Genomic DNA, 23,708 nt, shown 5'->3' on the forward strand with positions numbered 1-23,708 from the left:
TGATTTTCCAAAACTCCGTTTGGTCAGACTGCTCCAGGTAATGGCAGGTTGCTATTGACTGTCTTCATTTGCCTCTCGAGACACTCCTGGCCAGCAGGTGACAGGTAGATTTCTAGTGTTGCAAAGCTCTTTCAGATAGTATTGCATACAATCTTCTCTTAATAAAGTTCAGTTGGATCATCTTAAGCAGAATTTTGTTATTAGTGTTATGTGGTGTGAAATGAAGCTAAAGGTCATGTTCCTTTTAGTCCTTTTTATTAGATTAACATGGTTTGTTTCATCAAATGCCACAATAACTCAGGAGGTGTGTTAGAGGTTTTGAAACTGCTGAATGGTAAATGTTAGACTCGTCTTACACAACTGTTAGAGGGTTGGACACAGAATTCTCAAGTGCAAATGGGTTTTCCAAGGCAGCAAATACATACTTAATAAATAAGCATCAAGTATTGTTGTGCAGAACAGAGAAATGGCAATAAGAGATGCAGATGGTAGGTTTTCAAGCAACCATCTGTATTTGCAGTGTTGCAGGAGGGGATACCGTGCCATTTAGGAGACCCTGTGGTGGAAGACTATGGAGTGTGCGTGTATGTACGTGCAAATGAATTTTTCTGTTTGTTTGATATCCTTTGTGCAGATCCGTCGAAGGCGCCTTGCCCGGCTGGCAGGTGGACCATCGTCCCAGCCCAGCACACCGCTCACATCGCCGCAGAGAGAGACCCCACCTGGGCCACCTGCAGCAGCTCCGACCCCGGGGCCATCCCATAGCCTCGGCCTCAATGTCCACAGCATGACCCCAGCTACCTCGCCCATTGGTGCATCAGGTAGGCTGGCCTTTGGGGCAGCAATGATTATTGCCTGCTTGTCGGATGTTATTGTGTGACCCCTCATGTTCGGAGCATGAATGCTGTTATTGCCACTATTTCTGCTATCATAAAAATAACTTTCTGAAAGAAACACTCTGAATTGGTCACTGAAGGTACTCAAGTCTTCATCTTACCGAGTATAAATGGATTGTTAAAATTCTTCTCCAGGCGTCAGTAAAACTAAGGATAATATTTGAAGTCTTCACAAAAACTGATTGAGTGTAATTCTATTAACAAATAGTACAGTAAGAAAGCCAGTCTCCCCTTTCTCCTTGATAAAATTTCAGGCTTGCAACACAATTTTTATTGATAGACTCCTATATACGTTTTAGCAATCGGTGCCAAGTTCATTTCTGATCTTTAATTACTGGTGTTTGGCACAATTAAAAGTAGCGGGCTATGACTGTGCTCTACACGAGAATCAAGTATTTGCTTTCTTGTTTGTGTTGCAGTATTTTTGAAAAGATGAAGGTTTTCCCAATTCCAGTATTTGCTGCAATGAGGACAAGTAGGATATTTACAAATAGCATTTACTTCAGACCATATGAGGTTCCTTATCTATTAAAATCAGACAAATGCAGAAAGTATGCAAAGTGGGGAGGATCTGAGGTGTCTGGAAGGGGCTGCTTTCTGCATATTTTGTTGTGTTGTATTGAGAGCAGGCCAGAGAAAAGCTACCAAAAGCATTTCCTGAGCAAATCTCGTACGGTTGGAATTTAACGCTGCGTATTGTCGTTGTGATGATAGACAGCAACCCAGAAGCAAAGATGTCTTTATTTATTTTGCGAATAGTACAGAGTTCGCTTACCACGTTCACTCAGCCTGTGGTTACAGGACTATTTTAATCCCTCTTAGGTCTGGCTCTTGCTGAAAGGTGCCTTTCTCTCTGCCTCTCCCTCTGCTGTCAGTAGCAAATGTGTGGTGAGGACTTAATCCAGGTGGAAACTAACCCACAAAAAATTAATGGTTAGTTTTCAAGCAGATACACAATTGTATAAGTGCTAATGCCAACAGAACAGGAGGTGTGGAAGCACCTACCTGAAGCAGAAATGTTCATATTCTGGCAGACTGGTTTACTGTGGTTTGAAGTGGTTGTACAGTCAAGACTTTAGAGACTCCTGTGGTATGGATTCATCTGTCTGCATTGGACAGTTGCTAATTACACAGATAAAATTTTGATCAGAAGAAACAGAAGGTATCTAGGCAGTGGATTGCTTGTTTCCTATAGTGCCAGTCATTGCAGCAATTCAATAATGTGTGTTTGCACATCACAATTGGGGATATGGTTAAATTGGGGGAATAAATCAGGAAGAAAGTGTTCACAACTGATTATCTGCTGAATTTATTTAGCTTAAATGAGGACTTGGCTAACACTGTGTGCCTTGCAGGAGTTCCTTTGCAGTAGTAGACTAAAATGACTGCAGAGGATTTTAATTTATTTGGACATACAGAAAGCAGCCCCAGCAGAACAATGTCCTTGCAAGCATCAATTTTTATATGAAGTTGTTTGGGATCAGAGTCATACATCAATTTCATGGAATGTGTGCTCACTTATTTCATGTGACATTTTTAAAATACTTTGGAGATCCTAGAAATAGTGTTTCAGTGACAGCCCTGCATAGTGGGCCTGTGATCTTCATAATTTCTGCATGCTATTTGCTTGCATTTATGGTTGTTTTTTTTCTTTTTTTAAGGAAAACTGGAACTTCAGGTGTCAGTTGTTTTATTGTATGCCTCATCCATCACAGCTCAGATACAATTAAATTCTGGAAGATTTATTGTGAAAAGATGGTAGGTAGACAGTTGGCTTAAAGAGGCCTTTTAATGAGTGCTCCAGGTCAAGCTGATTTTCCTGGCAGTGGGAGTGAGACCCCAAGGGAATGCAGAACAACCCTCTTCACCGTGATAAAACCTTGTTTTCTCTAGTTCCTTTATCCACCTGTTTGGGAAGAGGTGGGAGGTTTTGTGCCTTGGCAAGACTCATGGAAGACTGTCTCTTTCTCTGTGAGGTAATGAGAGAAAACCAGGCTGTAACTGGGATATCTTGAATCAGTGGTGTGCTGGAGTACCTGAAGCCAGCCTTTCTCTGTCATGGACAGTGTATTTCTGCTAGGTGTTATTTGTGGGGAAATTACATCACTGAAGTTCTGCTTTTGAAAGTTGCCTTTATTTAGTTTGCAACCCAATTGAACTCAGTCCAGAGGCTGTGCTTGATATTTCTACATCCTTAGGTTCCGTGCAGAGTTTGTGTTGGGCCTTGGGGATTTTCCCCTCCTGCAAAGACTTCCAGTATCAGAACTGCAATATCCATGCCTAAAATTTCAGGACTGGATGAAACAGTTGTCCATTTAGAAATAGACTTGACATTTTCCTGTTTCCTGGGTGAAGTCTTTTGCAGGCGTTTAATATTGGCATATGAGTAGTTAAGTGATAATTCACTTTTCTTGGAGGATCTTGTCTCCTATCTCTTCCTCTTCATAGAGAAAAACTAAAATGTAAATTCAGCAAGTATTTTGTGGTGGACACCAGTTAGGTGTGCATTTTGTGTTGTCCTACCATACGGCAGTGTACTTTTAGGTGGCTCCAGTTACAGAATATGACTGTTTAAATATTCTGCTTGTTAAATTCTTCTCTGAATACCAATTATTGTTTTCCATTTTTTTTATCTGAAGGCCTGAGGGGTTTTGATATACTAATTCCCAATCTAATACATGGGGAAATTAAATATAAATTGTTTCTATGCACAGGAACGTAGAGCATGAGTTGGAATGGTGCAGGGAAGCTACTTTTCCTACTTCCCATGCTGAATTCCACCAACTGTCTTCTAAATGATTTTTTCCTTTTGCTTTTTTTTTTTTTAATGATTTGGGAAGCATTCAGAATGTGTTACCGCTGGGACAAGTTGGCACTCCTCAGTAGTGACACAAACAGAGTTGGTGCTGGAATTTAAAAATAGGTTGTGAATCTGGTCTTACACTTCCCACCTGAAACCTAATACTCTTTAGGGAATGTCTTGTAAACAGCAAGCGAGGAACCTAGAGGAGTAAATTCACTGCTCTGTTCTTTTTAAGCAGACAAACTAATACTGCCTTTCTCTGGAGGTTTTCCTTCAAGGAGTTTGGCTGCTGATGTGCAAGTACCTGACATGGATGAGACTACAATTGCATCTTTCAATTAAAACTATTTTAATATTAAACACAACTTGAGCCAGTGTCACTGGATAGAAATTTTAGGAATAGACTACACTTGAGAGCCCTCCCCATTTAGATGGTTGTAGGACTCATTCAGCTTTCAGTGTTAACACTTTTTCTGCATTGCTTGTAATTATATATGTCTTTCCTCATGTCTTTCTGGTCTGTAATGCTTCTCCAAAGAATCTTAATTGCAAAGTGAATCCATTACTTTGTACCTTAAAGCTCATCAGCCATTCTCCAAAGCCATGTTGTATATTGCTGTATATATTGTATATATATATTGCATTTGTTGGTGTTACACTTACTAGTGCATGCTGCTGGGACTTGTTGGATGCTTATCTTGTTCTTGTGGAGAAGGAAAAATAGTGATAATTTCTTAGTAAATTGTGGGAGAATTTGTCTAATGGGACAACTGACAGAATTTGTATTAGTTGTCCTGTATCCTCACTCAAGCTGACCCCATTGTGATGGTGCTGTTTGGGTAGGATTGACTTGCAGGAAAATCATGGCAATGTCTTAGGGTTGCACCCAAAGCAGTCGTAGGAGAGCTCAGTTGACCACCAAGTTCAGCCCTTTGTCTTGCACGTAAGAGGACAAGGCTTCTGCAAGACAAGAGCTTGGAGAAAGCTGTAAGCAGCCTTTCTCAGATCTGAGGTGGGACGAAAATATTACTTGGTTCTATTGATAAAGATGAAAATGAAAGAGTAGTGTCTGTACAGAGGCAGTTGATGCTACGTGTTTGTAACCTTCCTGCAGACTTTCTGGAATTGGGAATGTGGCACTCATTTGTGCTGTTGTTTTTTTTTTTGTTTTTTTTTTAATTTTTTAAAGTTATTTTATTTTTTTTTAATGTTATTCATGCATTTGTTAAAAATGCTTCAAAATCCCACTGTGAACCAATTTGATCTTCCAGGGGTCTGCATTGGATGTTCTGTGTACGTTGCATTTTAGTGTATGGATTTGAAGCACTCTTCTCAATTAATGAGACTGGAGAAGGGAGAAAGCACGTTGAGTGAAAGGGCCTAGTGTCCCTTTATCTTCTCTCTAGCTTCTTTCTGAGCACTGTTACAAATCCATGCTAATTGATTAACTTGTTGGAGTCAAATTTAAGTATTACTCAAATCTGACATCATTCACTTAGCTACGCTGTATGCAGGCTTTAAAACCAAGTGGTTTTCTAGAGCTATTTATTATGAAATGAGTCTCTGAGCACTTAATGCAGAATTCATTTTGTTCTCTGTGTTATAATACAGGTAAGCATTTCTATATTGCTACTGTAAAGAGTGGTTGAAAATACAATTCTCTGTAGTCAAATGTGATTTTTATTAGCATTATTTCTTGTTACTAAGAATGCTTAACAGCAGATTGAAAACCAGTATTTCCTCACCTTTTCCATCCATGTATTTTTCCATCCGTGCATTCTCATCTCTGTGGTAATAACCTTGATGGTGCTTTTTTTTAGGAGTAGCCCACCGAAGCCAGAGCAGCGAAGGAGTGAGTTCTCTCAGCAGTTCTCCATCAAACAGCCTTGAAACACAATCTCAGTCTCTCTCTCGGTCTCAGAGTATGGATATTGATAGTGTCTCCTGTGAAAAAAGGTAAAAATTAAAAGAAATGATGATGATGAAAAAATCAGCATGTATAAACTAGCAAATACTGCACCTTGCTAATCATCAAAAGCACTCGGACGAAGAAAATAGTCTGCTTTTTCTCGCCTCCAACCAAGTTAATGCAATAGGTTTAAATGCTTAAAAATGACACACTGTTCAGACCATTGTAATGCTGTCTCTAGTCTGTCTTTCATGGTAACTCATGACCTGAAATGATGAAAGACAAAGTGTCATCTTAGATGTTAAATGGTGAGCATATCTGCTGGGAATGATCAAACTGCTCTATTTAAAAGAGCGTACATTATGGAATGTGATGGCTGTGTGGCTTGTATTGCCTGCTGAAGAAATCTAGTACTGTGTTTTTTGAATTCAGAATAAGTGTAATTTGAGAAGTATTTATCAACCTGTGACTTTTAATTGCTGTTTGTGTGTATGGCTGTTCCTATTGCACTGGCTTTTTCTTTGCTGCGTAAGATGACATTCCTTCTGTCAGCATCCTACAGAGGACATCTTACAGCATTTTGCAAGCTGATGGACTTTTCCTCTTGTTTCCACTTGCAGTATGTCCCAGGTAGATGTGGATTCGGGAATTGAGAACATGGAAGTGGATGAGAATGATCGCAGGGAGAAAAGAAGTCTGACTGATAAGGTTAGCTTGTTTACGTTGGCCTTTCTCTTCCAGATTACAGATGTAGTTTATTGTAATGTTGATTGTCAGAATTTTATGACAAACCTCTTGAAATTAGGCAATTTGGCTATAACTGTGCTAGTTGTTTTTTTCATACGCTATAGTAGCATATGCTTCTATTATGTAGAAGTTCATTTTGTGTTTGTTTTACAAAGATTTCATCTCAGACTATGTGAATTCTGCCTTTTTTTTTTTTTTTTACTTTACTGAATTTTTCCATACTAACATGCTGTTACCCGAGTGCAGCTTTGCAGTCTGTGATGTTCCTTGATTTTTGCCTTGTTTCTCTTTCTTGGTTTTCTCTTCTTTCTCAAAATGGACAACGTTTTTTGGAAAAGCTTCTTAACTAGAACTGTTTATGGCTAAGTATCCCAAAAAGTGAAACTGGAACAGGAACAAGGGTTTAGAATGGAGGGCTGATGTAGAATATTAGCTTGCAGTGAGTTCAGCAACCTCTCTGTTTTGAATGTGCTCTTTTGAGAAGCTGGAGTGAGCTTTCAGATGTCATCTATGGAAAAACTTCTGCACTGAATTTCCTCATAAAAATTTATGGGAAGGAAAAAAAAAATCAGGACCTCTAATATCAGAGCTCTATTTGGAACTTCTCAGAAATAGGTCTATTAATGATTTTTGGAAACTGAAGAAAATGCTTTATTTATATCCTACAAAAGTCATCTATTCGTGTCCTTATCTATTTTTTTTAATATACAGTAAGCCTGAATAAATGCTTCTTAAGATACTTTTGAAGAATTTTGCTTATTATTTATATAGCTTTTAGGAGCATGCTGAGTACTGCTGAAGTAATGCTGTGTAATAGGATTTTCTTCTTAATGTTATATGAAAATAAGAATGTTTAGCTATTGAGGTTTAGACAGGAGGCAGAACTATTTTAAGTAGAAAGAGGAAGAAAGCAGATACAAGGCTTTAATTCACTTGTAAGATTTTCTCTTTGTCATTTGATTTTAAGGTCCATGTGAAATAAAGCCCCAAAGAAATTGGACATTGGGGTAGGGAAGTTTCTACAGTTCTTGCAGTGCTCAGTAGATGCCTTTTGTTTATTCCTGATCTGTCAGTAGAAGGCTCTGTTGGGAGAAGCCTGGCTTCATGCCATCCAGCAATAACCCTGCTGCAGAATCCTCTCCAGTCAACCCCTAGCTGCAAAGCAGGCAGCTGGACAGCTTGCATTGTGCTGCTGTGAAATAAACAGCTTGGAATCAAGGACAGTCTTCAGTGGGGAGGGACTCAGTGGAAAGTAAAGTAAAGCTCTGCCAACTTGGCTCATTTCCTTGTAGCTTTTTGATGTCTCCAAATACATAAGTGAATAGGAGACAGTGTAAGCCTCACTTGTGAGCAAAAATGTTTCTATTGCCTGTTATCTGCATTGGAAATGGTATCAGTAATAAAGCCTTCTCTGCAGAAGTAAGTTCAAGAGGTAGAATTACATGAAAGTCTGTACAGTACCAGTAGAATAATGAATCAGAATGTGTTAATGACTCAGCATCTATGGTTTGTGAAACGGTTTGAAGAAAAGCATCTGAAAAGGTGCTGATAGTTGCTGGAAATCTCTGTGCAGTCAAGGATTACCACTGCAATGATGTGATGTCCAATTAAGGGAAAAAACTTCTCTGTGTTGCCCATTTTTATCAACCTACATTTTGTTCTTCCCCACTTCTAACAAGCTGTTCAAAGAAGACCTGTGTGTGATACATTTGTGACTTGACCAGTGTAGTTATAATTAATGCAAATAAGTTTATTTTATTTTATTTTTTCCCCCTAACGGAGGAACCTCTGTCTGGGTCTGAGGTATCCGAGGAGCAAGCTTTACAGCTGGTCTGTAAAATCTTCAGAGTCTCTTGGAAGGACCGAGACAGAGATGTTATCTTCCTGAATTCTCTCTCTGCTCAGTTTAAGCAGAACCCAAAAGAAGGTAGGAATCTGAGTTGCTAGCACTGTTTGAGGTGGTTTCACTTGGGTGGCATGTTCTTTAGCTTTTTGTCTCTTTGCTTGATTTCAGTGTAAGGAAAAAAGTTCATCTGGTGCCAATAGTTGTAAGCAGGAAATGGGATACCCGGAAAGGATCATGGGAAAGATTGGTCGTATTTTTTGGTCTACTCAGTCGTTGTGATCTCACTGGTTATTTCTTCTGTTGTCACACCAATGTGATGATACTGCAGTGTTGCTGGATTTTTTCAGAAAGCTTTTACTTACTTAAAGGGTCATCATAATCAACATTTAATGGTCCCTGTGATAAGCTAAGAGTTTCAGACTATATTATATAATGTTACATTTTACCGGTTATGGATTCAAATTTTTTCTTATCTGGGTATATGTGGTTTTGTGTGCATTCTTCTTTCACTGCATGTCTTGCCCAAAGCAGTAGTAGAGTGGGAAAATATGAGAGATTGACAAGGCAGTGAGTAGTAGCAACATCAGGTCACCTATGATCTTTGGTACTTTCCACAAGAGTTATAATTATGTGTAGTTGTATCTTCACAACCTAGTTAATACAGACAACAGTAGTTGTAAGCTTCAGTTGCTTTTGCTAAGAGAAGCACTTGGTTCACGCTTGCAAATTACTTTCTTCCTTAGTTGAAATCTCTGATATTTACATCTCTGACTAATATGTTGTTGAAGGGAGTAAACAGGAGTACTAAATCACTTCTTTTATTCCCAACAGTGTTTTCGGATTTTAAGGACTTGATCGGACAGATCTTGATGGAAGTGCTGATGATGTCTACCCAGTCAAGGGATGAAAACCCATTTGCCAGTCTGACAGCTACATCACAGCCAATTGCTGCAACTGCCCGGTCTCCTGACAGAAGCCTGATTTTAAACACGGGCTCCAACCCAGGAACCAGCCCTATGTTCTGTAATGTGGGCTCCTTTGGTTCCAGTTCATTATCCAGGTGACTTCTAACTGAATATTGATCTCACTTGAATATTGATTCGTAGACTTAGAGAGGCATAAAAATATCCCAAGAGCAATAAATAGAATAGATTTTAGAAGTTTTTCACTGTTTTCCTTGTGAATGTCCCTGCAGTCTCACCTTTTTTGGTTACATTGCCATGTCTAGAAGAAGCATATTTGACAGGGTAAAGCCGTGTAGTTGGTTCCTTCTGAGAAGAAACTCTAATTTACATCAGCGAAGGCTGAGGCTCTTAATGTGTGAATTGCAACATAGTTTTATTTAGCATTAGTAAAAGGATTAATGTGTGTGAGCTGCAGAACCAGAACTGAAGAGTCATTTGAAGGGGAAGGGCATCTGCTGCTCATTTTATCTTTTTCACACTTTTTCTTCATATCCTAAATGTATTGTTCTTTTTTTCTTTTTTTTTTCTTTTTCCCCTGTAACTGGTTTAGTCTCTATGGGACTAGTCCAGCTCCTACTACCAATTTCACAAGCTATGTACCAATGACTGGTTCATCTCTTACCCCACCAGCCAGTTCAGTTGCCAACACATCTGTGCCTTCCATTACTGTCAGCTCTCACCTCACAGCAACCAGCCCTTCTTGGACCCAGCCTTCCTCTCCGAGGTACCGGCCATATACTGTTGCCCATTCTGGAGGCTTTTCAGCTTCTTCTACCCCACGTTCCTTGAATATTTCCATCCCAACTAGTTCAAGTCCTCCAGTCATGGCTGCTAGCCCTCCAGCCATGCTGCTCACTGCACCCAGACAGAGACCCACGACCATGGGTCCGCCTTTGTTTACTGCTTCACCCAGTACCTTGCGCAGGCGTTCATCTTTACTGAACAGGATTCCTTCTAGGTATTTCACAAGAACAAAAGAGTTTTAATGAGTGCTGTGCAGGGTGTGGCATGATCATGCAATTTGGAAGAACTCTTGTTTGTGCTGAGCTCACCCTACTCACCTGGAGTTGATTTTCTGTTTCATTTTGTGCTAATACTTTGACTTGCTAACATGCACTCTTTGCCAAAAATCTGTAAGCTGGCTCTGTGAGCATTTGAGGAATAATGCAGTTACTTTAATGGTAACGATATTGTATCTATTTCCTGCTCGTTTTACATCCATCCCATTTAAACTATTATGATTCTATGATAAGCTATTAGCTTTCTGTTCATTTGCTTCTGCTGGACAATAAACCAAGCAGACATCCTGCTCTGAAATCAGTTTTCTCAGTAGGGCTGTAGCTGATTTGCTGAAAGCTGTTAAATGTTGGACTGTGTTAGGTTTGATTCCCTAGTACATATATTTAAATCACAGATTAGTCTGTTTTTGTAGGGTAGGCCAAGTACTACTGCATTCTATCTCTGGCTGCTCCTAGAGTCTCTGTTCACTGCAGGAGGGATAACTGAACAGGCAAGGTTCAGTAGCTTACAACAAATTTTGCCTCAATAAAATCTTCAAAATTATTTTTACATTGTTTGGTTGTGAATGTATGGTGTTTTGGTATGTGAATAACTCATAGTGTCATGGAGCATGGTAGTATTGTCTTAGTTTTTACTAATATGAGCTGCCTGGCTGCATGCTTAGAGAAGACAGTTTTTGGCAGACTTAAAAGAAAAGCTGTTTGTTCTTTCCTTTTGGTGTAAAGAAAAACAATCTGATGGCCTTTTTCATTTCTGTTGTGGTAGTATATACGACAACCCTTTCTCCCTCCTCTTCCTTGGCGTTTCTGATGTGTCTGAGGACAGTAGTGACGAAGAAAATGAAGATGATGATTTTTCTTGTGTCCAGTTTGGGTCCAGGTATCGGAGCAAGAGAATGTAACCTGTATGTCTGGTTGTGTAGGAACTAACAGTATGAGTAGTGCCAAGTGTTTTTCAAAGTAACTTGGGAAATGAGTAAAGCCAAGCAGGTGACCAGGGTTGTTTGTAAGAAGGTATATAACACATGTAATGAATGCTAGTTAGTCAGCTTGCCTTTTTTTTTTCCTTTGAAGAGATGACTGGGATTAAGGAAATGTTAATCATGCTGCCTTTTAAGTTTAATGAGCACAGTTTCTGAAATGTTGTTTGAACTGAACTCCTCATTGACTGTGTGTGAGTAGGAGGAGTACTGTTTACCCATGGTTGTAATTTTAAAACCAGTGGTACATCATGTTGCATATTCTCCTATCAAAAATTGGAACATGAGGACATTGATTAAAATGTAATGGAAAAAAGCCAGCTGATGCTAAGGGAGTTGTTCTGCTGTAGATTGCTTGGCAGCTGAGATCTCTCCTCTATCTGATAAAGAAAACACCTGAAAGTTGGAGCTCCTGGGGACTGTGACTGTGGTGCACAGCAGGGTGTTCTGCTGTAAAACAGAGGCTTAGAAGTCAGAGCAAAAACCTTCCACTTGTGTGACTCTGAGATAGATGGAAACAAACTGAGGGTTATTCCTAGTTCTGTTTGGAGGCTGCAAAAATAACGCAGCCTGCAGGACACCAGGCATGCCAAGGAAAACAAAGTTTTTGGAGTAGGATCAGGGTAGGATCTTTAGTTTTACCTCCCATTGCTGAGTGTGCTTGCAATGTCTTGTCTGATGCAGAATGTTTTCTCATTAAATATGAAGTTTTGGTGTGAAAAAAAGGCAGCCCTCCTTCAGGACAGTTTGTCATATCCAAGTGGTTTGTGTTCTTTGTTGATGAAAATGTTTCTTTTCTTTGCCCTTTAAAATCTGGTGCTTATCATCTTCATCGCATGCACTACAACTTCTGAAGAAATGCCTGATTCTTTTGGATCAATTCAAATTGGAGAAAGAGGATCTATTTTGTGCAAAACCATGTATTTCAGGAAAACTTTCTGAAAAATGATACTTGTGTAGTCTTGCTAGTAGCCAGAATGTTTCCTCTGAACATTCCGGTTCCTGATTATGACTGGCAGTGATTTGGAGATGCCCTCTGGCACATTGTCTTGTTCTAATAGGCAGAGCCAGTGGCAGTTTCCTAATGTCTAAGGGCAGCACAGTCTGAGTTATAAACCCTACGTGCATGGTAACAACTGGGAGGGAAGGACTCCTTCCAGGCTTCCAATCCTTTGTGAAGTATTTAAGTTAAAGCAGAACTGAAGGAAAAGCTAATTGCTTGAACCTTTTAATATTAGACTAGGTCTAGACTTTAGGAATTATTCTGGGATGTCGGGGAATGCCCTAAAAGACTTGGTATGAGATAATCTTTCCCCCTCCAGTGTTTGTCTGTGGTTATTCCTGTGGCATGTCGGGACGCTACAGCTAAAATCAGTTAACTAGAATACCTTCTGCTGGCATCTCCTTCTTTTCCTTTCCATCTAATTTCAGATGAGAGAACCTGGTAACAAAGGTTTATTCTTTGTTTGTGTGCGTACTTGGAATTTAGGTTTGTTTTTTGCCACTGTTTTATTTATTCTCTTCAATATTAGTTAGCAGTTTTATCTTAATATTAGATTGAGTTGCATGGCCTTTGGTAGGGATTTCTGAGGCTGCTATGCTTCTGGAATCTTGGTTTCTTTATTATGTCCTGGCATTCTACAGACAGCAATAAGATGTTAAGTTATGAACACAGTGACTGTACAGTTATGCAACAACTTGCAGTCTGAAAATAGCAAGGCATTCAGTATGTGTGTGGAGGATGTATGAGGTCTGCATTGGAATAATTTCAGTTACTGCTGCAGTGAAATCATTAACAGAATGACTAATTATAGAAATAGTAGTTCTAATACAAATTGCTGTTCTTAAAAGAGAAACTTAAAAGCTGAATGTGAGAAGTCAGGTCTAGAAGAAGCAATAAAAAATAGAGGTATGGTTTCATGGTAACCCTGTACTACCTCATTAGAGATACGAGGGTTAGAGTTAATTGCAGAACTGAAAACAATTATCTCTGCAAAAGAAACTATTGTTACCAGAATTTTTGTTAGCGTGCTCAGCTGCCAAATGCTTATCAAGTAATAACCTTTGTGTGAGTTATTGATTGGACTGTAAAGCTTGTGCAATAGCTTTGTACAGCTTGATTATTACAGCATAAATTATTTTACAGCGTATAGGAAGTTACACTTTGTAGTCTAAACATGTTTTTTAAAAAGCTGCATATAAGAAGAAATACTGTTATTTTCTCAGTTTAAGGTCTTGGACTTGTAAAGGGGTCTTTATTTAAATCCACCTTGATCTTGCACCAATTTTCTTCAGTGAAGAACAGTAGTAGAGCATCCATGTGTTTTTTTCTTTGTTTCATGTTTACAATACTGCTGTTTTAATCTTTTTCCCCTGCAGCTGCATTGCTTACCAACATGGCATATCTTACTATAAGGGAATCAAAATGAACTGAGTTGAAATTAAATAATCTCAAATGTGGAAATGGTAAATGAAACAGTTGCTTGGATACATAGCCTCCTGTTTTTGATTCTCCTCCCTTGGAATACATAACACGATTATCTGTAGCTCTCATGCATAAGTCAAAGTCTCGTCTTTGCAGTTGGAGGCTTTTACATTCTTTTGGCAAGTTTGAGAGTTGGTGGAGGTTCATAACTTCTTGAATGTTATGACAGAGACCATAGGAGCTGTGCAGAGATGGCATCACTGCAAGGAAGTGCTGTGATGTTCCAGGGCTTGTAGCAGTGTTGACATCAAGTATGACATTTAAAGGCTGTTCACTTCCAGTGTTGCTGTGTGATAAAAAGATTGATTCCCACTAAGTTTTTGTGCCTAATTGCTATTCTGATACCTTATTCATTTAACAGAGTTATTGATTCTTTGGTCATGTTACAGTGCAGCTGACTTTTTTTTTTTTGAGTTGGACAAATTCTGTGGAGAGCTCATAGAAATGGTCTTAATTATTGAGAAGGCTGTGTGCCTGTTGGAACGGAGTCCTCAGAGAATTGACAGGTGGTCAGGAGCTCGTGAGTTACTTGGTTGTGCAGCACCAAAGAGCTGGACCTAACGCTCTGTTTCTTTTTTTTATGTGTGTGTTTTAAAGTGTGGGAGGCTCTGGCAGCTCAAGTGTTTGCGATTCCTGCAGTGACCATTTCACCATTGAAAACTGTAAGGAGACAGAGATGCTGAACTACCTCATTGAGTGTTTTGACCGGGTTGGAATAGAGGAGAGAAAAGCACCAAAGGTATATTTAAGAACATCATTTTTGAGCCTTCTATGTTTTATGTACCTAAAACAAGCAGAGCTAGAAGTTACCTTTCCTCTTTGGAGGGTAGCCTTCTGCTGCATTTTATTGGCATTTATTCCATGTAAAGCATACTCCTGTGAGAGGCTTCTGTATTTTCCTATAAGCTTTTACTTGTAAGGAAAAAGGAACAGACAGCTCTTTATGTGTGGTCTGAAAGATTTTTAGCTGTAATCCTGCTAATCTGAGATTGCATATTATATCCATACTGCACAAATGGAGAAATTGATCGTATTTCCTGTTCTGTCACTGAATTTTGTGTTAAAATGACTTTAATTTTGTCAGATGTGTAGCCAGCCAACAGTGAGTCAGTTACTGAGCAACATACGATCGCAGTGCATTTCACATGCTGCTTTGGTGCTCCAGGGATCCTTAACGCAACCAAGGTAAATACAGCTGATGTTGAACAGGAAAGTTAGATTGTTTTCTTTTGAGATTTATCTTTTTCTTCTGAAGATTAGGTAAGGAAACTTAAGATCAGTTTTTGGAGCAGGATACACGTATGTGCCAGAGGAATCACTTATTGCTTTACCACTGGATAGTGTTGTTCCCACTCATGGAAAGAAGTTCAAGTTACTCTGGGTTTGCTTTCAGATGCTTCTATTATCTTGAAAGCTGCACCAGTTATCCTTTGTGCTGTGAGACTAGTTTTGTCTTTACATGAGCCAATGTTGCTATTGGAGTAGTTTTATGTATGTAATAAAGAAAAAAAGATACTTCAGAAACTTAGGGAGCAGTTAAAAGCAATGACTGCAGTAATTCAGAAAACACTAACTTTAAGTTCTTAATGCTAGTCCAACAACAAAAAATGTTGTTCTTTCACTAGTTGAGCATAACAAAGGGTCCTTTCATGAGAGAGGAGTAAAGGGACAACCAATTACTACACTGAAGCCGTTATTTTCTTCTGACCTCATTAAATGAAAGTGTGATGTTGGCAGCAGCATCTGCTTCAGAATAATCTCTACACAAGTAACTACAGAAGGCAAGGCTGGTTACTTCTGAAAGGAGCAGGTGTCCACATATTGATGATCTGCTTTCTGGCACATCTTCAAATGTGCTGACTTGGATGTTTTTCCTGCATATAATCAATAGCTTTGGATTTTTTTGCACAAATAAAGGTCATTGCAGCAGCAGTCTTTGCTGGTACCATATATGCTGTGTAGGAATCTCCCATTTGGCTTCATCCAAGAATTGGTGAGAACAACTTACCAAGATGAAGAGGTGTTCAAACAGGTAAGACATTAATTAATTAAAAAAAAAAAAAAAGGAATTGTAGGATCTTAACTACTTGCCATATCCAGGGGGTGCATTTTCAAAGGTTTATTCTGCATCTCACACTTCTAGGTCTGTTATTTCAAGGCCTAACAAACTGTTAAACAAATAGAGTTTGTTTTTTAACTCATAATGTTGAGAAAAGATTGACTTTCACTATTTTGTGATTCTAGTTATTAAAAATGTATTTGTTAATAAGCAGCACAGGCTTACGTAGACGTTGAAGTGTGCTAACTCAGAGCATGTCTGCATACAGTGTTGATCTATATTACAGGGTTGATCTTGAGTTTTTATCTTTCTGTTTTAATACAAAAATAAAAATATGCAAGCCAACACACTTCAATAATTATTTATATTTATTTATTTTTAGTTTCTTGAATAGTTTTCATCTAGGGTACTAAGAACATTTTATAAATCATTGACCTTTTCCAGAGGAGGTGACTAAAAAGTAGAAGCTTATTCTGTGTGTCAGGGTAGTACTCTGAGATAATACAAATTTGTAACTTTATACATTTAATAGTTAAGACACAACATTAGCACACTTCAGGTCCATATAACATTAAAGCAGGTCACGAAGGTTGTAACAATCTTTCTTAGTAGTATTGGGCAACTCAGCAATAAAGATGGGGACTTTTAGAATAGCATTTGATTTCTCATGTTTTGAAAAAAAAGTTATCTAAAAAACTGTTACTACCTTTTTGTGGGGGAGCAGTTGTCAGAGTGGTGTGATTGGGGCTTAAGGCTGGATATCATTACTTTTGGTTAGTAAGCTCCTGCCATGTTTCCTCTTTTAACAATCCTTTACTGCTGCTTGGTATCTTTACTCTTGCCACAATTAAAATTTCCCAGCACAAAACCAACATGACACATGAAAATCTGAGCAATGTGATTTCCTCAAGCATACAGGCATACTGGTCATTACTCTGAGAGCTGCCAAACCGTTGGAGACCTCCATGGTGCTTCTGTGTGTTCATGTGCATAATTAACATGCAATTCAGGGATCTTATCTCAGAGCTTTAAGCAGAACAGTTGGCTGAAAGATGGGTATTTTTAGCATTAATACCATTATGCATTCAGGCATTGAAATGTCACTTGACATTGACCTAACTGAGAGAAATTCAGATGAAAGGTCTTTATTTTTTCTGTTATGTGCTTGCAGTATCTAAAGAGTGAGTGTGCGTTTCATGCAGTTACTTGGTCATTAGAATTATTTTTTAATTATTTTATTTATTTGTTTGTTTTTACAGATCTTTATCCCCATCCTGCAAGGCCTGGCTATAGCTTCCAAAGAGTGCTCCCTTGATAGTGACAATTTTAAGTATCCCCTTATGGTAAGGACTGTTCTTTTCTAGATGATTTTCTTAATGATTACTGGTAATAGGCAAATTCTATGCAAGCTAATGTACTTTGCCATTTTTGGACTCTGTTTGGCTTATTTCAAACTTCATGCTGGAAGTTATGTGAGTGTAATGCCCATAACACCTACATTTAAGGCACAGCAGACTTTGTGTAATGGGCTATTAAAATATTTATCTGAGTTGCTTTACGTAAAACAAATCGAATGTAGGGATTTCATCATGCATGCCAGTTAAACACTGTGGATGCTAAACTTCTCCAAATTTATGTCTGGGAAATAAGGAATAATATCCATACCAATATTTGTTGCTCTTCTGGCAAGTTAAAATCTATTGCATTAAAACCAACAGTATATGATTTGATGGCTGTGTGCTGTAGGAAAATACTGTAATATCCCCTGTTTTGTTGTTGTTTCTTTTAAGTGCATATTTTAGTTCCTAGATTTTTCCCTCCTGCTGTTTTTATTGACAAAACAAATCTTTTGAACACCATGCTTGACCACAAAAGAGCAAGCTAAATTCTTGACTAAACTAAGTGTTGTCAGCTAGCACTTTCAGATCTTAAGATCTGAATCGTGCCAAAAAAAGGCTGTTCTTTATATCTTGGGTTTCATTTGTACCTGGGGAAATAAACTCGACTGGGATGTGTGCTGGAAATCAAACTAAGTGACTGGAACACTTCTGCAAAACAGCCATATTCTCTTGTTCAGTTTTCCTGTTGTTCTGGTGTTTGCTTCTCGATCACTTAAATTGCAAACTGTTGCAAATTTGTTGGTCAGGAAGAGTAAGAACTATTTGAAAATAAAATTCAATTTTGATAATCTTTAGTTGCACAGTGTTCACCAAAAAGTTGGAATAGTAGTTACCAGCTGTGGTGTAATTGAGGTATGAGAACATGTAACAGGAGAAGTTGGATATGTGAAAGCCTTCAGTATTCTTGTGTTTTCAAAATTGTCTGTTATAACTACTTTCTTTTTTCTGTGCTGCAGTGTAAAGTGAGTTAGAGATCTGGGATAGGATTCTTTGTTTCTGGCTACTGTGTTCATCTGACATTTTTCCACTCTGACTCAAAAGACAAAGGCCTTGCTGTATGTATAGTACAATTGCTCTATTTATTATTGTTACTGACTTTTATGTGGCAGTTCAGGAGTCCAGCAAAGACACTGTTATGTTGTGATCAAGCAAATAATTTGCACAGCTAATTTTGAAACAAGTGCAATAACTTATTATGGTGTGAGACATTAGCTTTTTTGAGACAGATGGAAACAGATGTAAAAACTAAGTAGGGGAGCAGGGTGTTCTCTAGCTTTTTTTGGACCTCTTCAACATTTGATGGAATTTTTTCCACTGGTTAAGGGAAAAAAGGTTTGATTTATTTTATTTTTTTTACTACTGTTTTTTTTCAGCTGTTTATTATGTTCAGCTTGTTATTCTTAAGTAAACTGTCTGCGAATTATACACAAGTAATCTTTTTTGCAATTTTCTTGTAGGCATTATGTGAACTTTGCGAAATCAAGTTTGGAAAAACACACCCCATGTGCAGTTTGGTAAGTGTATCTAAACTGATTTTTCTAAGTAAAACTTACTCTGTTGGTTAATGTGTTTCATGTTGATAATGTTCTTTATAATTCTAAAGAAGAGCTACTGTAATGGCTAATGCTCAGTGGTAGCTTAAAGTAGTCTTGTAATGGAAGTCCTTTCTCTGTGAGAATGTAGAAAAGCTGTTATGAAGGTGACTTAGATTTCTGAAATACCAAGGAGATGTTTCCATTTAGATCACAGCATGACTGAATTTTGAAGAATTGAGGGCATGTGGTAAAACACTGTAAGGTGACAGTGCAGGTAAAGGAGTATGGCTGACATGGCAGCTTTATGATCAGTTTGCTATTTCTCATATTTTCTAGGTTGTCTCTTTGCCCTTGTGGCTGCCTAAATCTTTAAGCACGGGTGCAGGAAGAGAGCTACAGAGACTTTCCTATCTTGGAGCCTTCTTCAGTCTCTCTGTCTTTGCTGAAGATGATGTAAGTGTTCTAGAGGGAGACTGACAGTATGGTTTGTTCTTAGTGCTTGATATGTTCAGCAATATTCATTCCACTTTCAGAACAAAGTTGTTGAAAAGTACTTCTCAGGACCTGCCATCACTCTTGAAAACACCCGAGTTGTTAGCCAGTCCTTGCAGCATTACCTGGAACTAGCGAGGGTAAGTGTCCTTGTATTTAAAGAACTGCAAAAATATTGTTTTTTTTTTTTGTCTTAACAAAAATTAATAATATCATCTAAAAGAATCTAGATTTTGTATTAAACAATAAATCTCTCAGGATATGGCTGAAGGTAATTAGGTAAAAAGGTTGGTGAGTGCTGTAAGCCTGTCTCTGAGGTTGTAAGCCACTTCAGACTGTATTAGAACACTTAGTCGTGGATTGTAGTTAATGTTAAAGGATGAATTAAGAAATAAACCACCGAACTTCTGCTTAGTTGTGTGCACTAGTCTTACATATGCTTCTTTTACATAACTATTGTCATAGCTTATGTTTCCATATAATCTTGACAAATAAGATTGTAGCAGTAGTTGTTGAGAGTGGAATTTGTTTCTATAAAAATATAGAAAAACAGAAAGCAGGAATGGTGAGAAGTATGTGCAACCTAACAGAACTTTTACTTGGAATTGCAGCAAGAGCTGTTCAAGATTCTGCATAGTATTTTACTGAATGGTGAAACTCGAGAGGCAGCTCTCAGTTACATGGCAGCTGTTGTCAACACCAACATGAAAAAGGCACAAATGCAGGTAAATAAAGGCAGCGCTCTTTTTTGACAGATGGATCTTGTTAGTGGGTAAATAACAGTAGATGGTTGCTTCAGTGGTGATTCTTGAGTGATATACAGAAGAATTTTGATTTTTGTACTGTGACGGCAAGAGGTCAAGCCATCGGTCATCTCTTCAAGTATGTTTCCCATTTCTGAAATGATTCTATGGTATCTACTTGATCAATTTGTGCTATTTACTATCTTAGAATTACCATATCCTGATGTTAATGAGAATGACTGTTTGAATAAGAACCATAGAGAAAGATAATTCATTAAGTGACTAAATGACCTTCCAGCTGTCAGGAGGACCTTCACACAGATCCAAATTCTTCCTCACTTCTTTTTCTTTAAATTCTTGCTTGATTTATGTTGAATACTGTTCAAGCAGCAGAAAATATCTTTATACTTCTAAGTTTAGATCTTTAACTATTTGCTTTCTTACTCTGCAGACAGATGATCGTTTGGTGTCTACAGATGGTTTTATGCTCAACTTCCTATGGGTACTGCAGCAACTAAGTATGAAGATCAAGCTGGAAACGGTTGATCCCATGTACATATTTCATCCCAGGTGTCGTATTGACCTCCCAACAGATGAGACGAGAGTGAAAGCAACAATGGAGGATGTTACAGCCTGGATTGCTGAGCTTTGTGAGTACTGTATTAATAGAGCACTATTGTTACTGTCTACTCATATTTGCTTTAAAAAAAATTGAATTTAAGGTCTTGCCCCTCTTAAGGCAGTTCATATTTTTAATTTATTCACTTGTACTGTTGATTTGTTTACTTGTTTTGTAGGCAGGGATCCGTCTCCATTTTCTGATCCAAAATTCCCAACTGAATGTTTCTTCTTAACCCTGCACGCCCATCATCTCTCCATCCTGCCAAGCTGCCGTCGGTACATACGCAGACTGCGAGCCATCAGGGAACTCAACAGGTTAGAAGTTGTTCTCTCATAGTATGTGTGAGAGTGCACTGCTGGTCCAGCAATGTCTTTATTTCACCACAGTGGTAGGTCCTGCAAACTTGATGGAAATTACAATGACAATTTGAGTAAAGCTGTTGCTGAGTAGAAAACTTAACTGTTTGCTAATCTGATGCTTTTGACAGTTACAGATTGCTTACATTATGAGACTGTGGCTTGCATCAGGAATTCAAATAATAGTGGCAGGGAGGTTATTACTTACCCAAGGCAGCTCAAACTGGTGAGAAGACCATTCTATTTAAGAGAATTGAATTGATCTTTAAAGCGCTTTAGAATTTATGACTAAACTTTGCTTGTTAATCTGGGGTGTGGTTGATGGTGTGTAGACATCAATGTTCTGAGCTCTTTAGCATATTGCATGGAAATTTACATATTTGATAAAGGAATGCAGGTAGATGACTTACAGTTCTGGAAACAACTGTATTAGCTGTGCTTGTGCAGTGTTTTGTGTCCCAGAAGATGCATGTGGTGTTCCCATGGCTTTTGGGGGAGGGAGTGACCAGTTGTACAGCCTGTAAAAAGGCTTCAGCAGTGAATTCTCAGTGCTGCCCATGTGCCTGTATTTTAGCACGAGGTTTACCATTTTACAAATTATAAATAGTTAAAGTTAAGATGTTGTCAGGAAGATACTGCTGTTTTCCATTTCTCCTGGGGTAAAGCCAAACAGACTTTTATATTTGCTCAACCTCGAAGAATACTCTGTTAAAATTAGAACAGATTTTTGGATCATCAGTATTTTCCATTGTTTATAATTGCACTCACTGCATTTTGGTAAATGTTCCTTGGCAATAATGCCATGTGTTCATCACAGGATTTTTGGATTGCATTCATAGTGATTTCATTTTTTGTTTTAAAAGCACACTCAGGCCAAGACACTGAGAAGCTGCAGAAAGCAGGGCAGGAAGAGTCAGTGTACTTTAAAGAAAAAAATATTTTCAAATAAACAGGCTGAATTAGTTGTAAATAAGCTACACATTTGGCTTGAAAAAGAAATTACTACTTTTCCTTATTTAGAATTGTTGAGAATGCTGCCTATGCAGCAGTCTCCATGTAGTGCTGCAGTGTTGAAGAGCTCTTGAAGGCATGTACGTTGGAGCTAGTTTATGTGGGATATTTGAATGCACACTGCAGATGTTCTATCTGCATTTGCAAAAGCAATTTATTTGTCTTGTGATGATGAGTAACTTCTATAATTAGCTTTTTCCCCACTTTTCTCAATCTTTCCTCTCTCTTTAGCAGATAAGTAGATTAATGCCTTGCAGATGGCACTAGGTAGCCCCTCTGTCATGATAACCAAAGATTGCGTATGGTTTTCAGGACTGTTGAAGATCTGAAAAACAATGAAAGTCAATGGAAGGATTCTCCTCTGGCTACCAGACACAGGGAGATGCTAAAACGTTGCAAGACGCAGCTTAAGGTTTGTGAGTGGTTTGGGTTGAAACTAATTATCTTTGTTAAGCTTTCTGTATGTTTATTTCTTTTGAATGTTTCAGTGCAGCTTTCTATTGAAGTTTCTTGAAATGGATACTTTTGAATCTATGCACTGAGTGAGCTTGTTAAAATGTGTTGTGACTGCATTCATGTAGTGTTTGATAATATATAACATTAATAGTGACTTAAAATCTCCAAATAATGCCAAGATTAATTCAGCCCTTATTCCTGAGAAATAAGGCAGTAGTATAATGTTGTGATTTGTTTAGGGGTAGCTGTATGCACAATCCATGCATGGTGATAGAACTCTGGGCCTCTGTACACTTTGCCATAATGCACAAATACTTTGCTTAGTTAGGATAAGATTGGCCATGTTATTATGTTGTCCTGTCCTGGATTAATTTTTTTTGCGTCTTCTGCAGAAACTGGTGAGGTGCAAGGCTTGTGCAGATGCTGGTTTGCTGGATGAGAACTTTCTCAGGAGATGTCTGAATTTCTATGGCATGGTGATCCAACTGATGCTTCGCATCCTCGATCCCGCCTATCCCAAGTGAGCATTGGGGTAAATTGTATCAAAGATATTATGGTAGATTATTTACTGAATTATCTACTTTAATTCAGCAGTTCTATTTTATTTTTTTAGTCTTTATGTTCTTATGTAAATGTTCCTTTGATTATTTTTTCAGTGACATACACTCATATTGAATATGTCTTATTTGTAGTTTAAGGTTTAACTGGAGGATGTGGGGTGTTGGGGAAGCAACCCACAGATGTGTTTAGTAGATCTGAAGCACTGGCATTGACCTTCTAAAAAATCTGTCACATCTTTTATAATGTTTTTTTGTAGGTGAACTCCATAAGAGAGCTCATATTGCTTTGTGCCTAGCCCAGGAGTTTCACTATCCTTTCTGTTGTATTTTTTATTCTGCAGCATAAAATTGCCTTTAACGCTTGAAGTTCCGAAAGTATTTGCAGCATTGCCAGAGTTTTACGTGGAAGATGTTGCTGAATTTTTATTTTTTATTGTACAGTGAGTAAAAGTTATTTCTAAAGAAAGTCTGTTCTACCCTTTACCCGTGGCAGGGAGTGTCCACACAAATAACTTAGGGTGTGAATGTAGTTTGCTAGCTATTTTGTAGTTGTCATGCTGTTTAATAACTTCTAAGATTATGGTGTTGGCAGGAATTATTGCAGATATAATGCCTAGTTGACCTCCTTTTAACCTAAATTATTCCATGATATTGATCTGCCTTCTCAGGTAAGCAAGCTCAGAAGTTTTCTCTTTCAGTTTTGCCCTGAAGAATTTTCTTAATGATTTTGATCTTAAGACCATTTAATTTTATGATAGGGTTAATTGTTGCTAACCTCGCAATCCCAGCCTGGTCAACAACATTAATTATCACTAGATTAATTA

General features: G+C 38.2%; 1 protein-coding gene across 3 annotated transcripts; it reads left to right on the forward strand.

Moving 5' to 3' along the window:
* Positions 1 to 556: 556 nt before the first annotated feature.
* On the forward strand, positions 557 to 23,707 carry UBE4B (ubiquitination factor E4B). Of its 3 annotated transcripts, XM_010722745.3 has the most exons (20): positions 557 to 821; positions 5,520 to 5,655; positions 6,229 to 6,316; positions 8,138 to 8,282; positions 9,033 to 9,261; positions 9,717 to 10,124; positions 10,952 to 11,065; positions 14,248 to 14,389; positions 14,735 to 14,835; positions 15,568 to 15,682; positions 16,969 to 17,052; positions 18,567 to 18,623; positions 18,981 to 19,097; positions 19,178 to 19,276; positions 19,748 to 19,861; positions 20,331 to 20,529; positions 20,677 to 20,815; positions 22,181 to 22,280; positions 22,717 to 22,844; positions 23,226 to 23,707. In XM_010722745.3, exons 1-20 carry the CDS (start codon positions 572 to 574, stop codon positions 23,326 to 23,328), a joined length of 2,868 nt encoding a protein of 955 aa, XP_010721047.2. In that variant the 5' UTR covers positions 557 to 571; the 3' UTR covers positions 23,329 to 23,707. The 3 variants fall into 3 exon arrangements, with proteins under 3 accessions (XP_010721047.2, XP_019478011.1, XP_019478012.1); XM_019622466.2 differs by lacking the exon at positions 10,952 to 11,065 and having other exon boundaries at positions 9,717 to 9,890; XM_019622467.2 differs by lacking the exons at positions 9,717 to 10,124; positions 10,952 to 11,065.
* The last annotated feature ends 1 nt before the right edge of the window (position 23,708 follows it).

Source organism: Meleagris gallopavo, chromosome 23 (assembly GCF_000146605.3).
Source record: "Meleagris gallopavo isolate NT-WF06-2002-E0010 breed Aviagen turkey brand Nicholas breeding stock chromosome 23, Turkey_5.1, whole genome shotgun sequence".
NCBI classification, from domain to species: domain Eukaryota; kingdom Metazoa; phylum Chordata; class Aves; order Galliformes; family Phasianidae; genus Meleagris; species Meleagris gallopavo.

Bases quoted from the DNA above. Each gene is read 5' to 3' on its own strand.
- UBE4B (XM_010722745.3), top strand. From the start codon at position 572: ATGGAGTGTGCGTGTATGTACGTGCAAATGAATTTTTCTGTTTGTTTG. The intron at 8,283-9,032 runs GTAGGAATCTGA...TATTCCCAACAG, and splicing joins TAAGCAGAACCCAAAAGAAG to TGTTTTCGGATTTTAAGGAC. The intron at 18,624-18,980 runs GTAAGTGTATCT...CATATTTTCTAG, and splicing joins CACACCCCATGTGCAGTTTG to GTTGTCTCTTTGCCCTTGTG.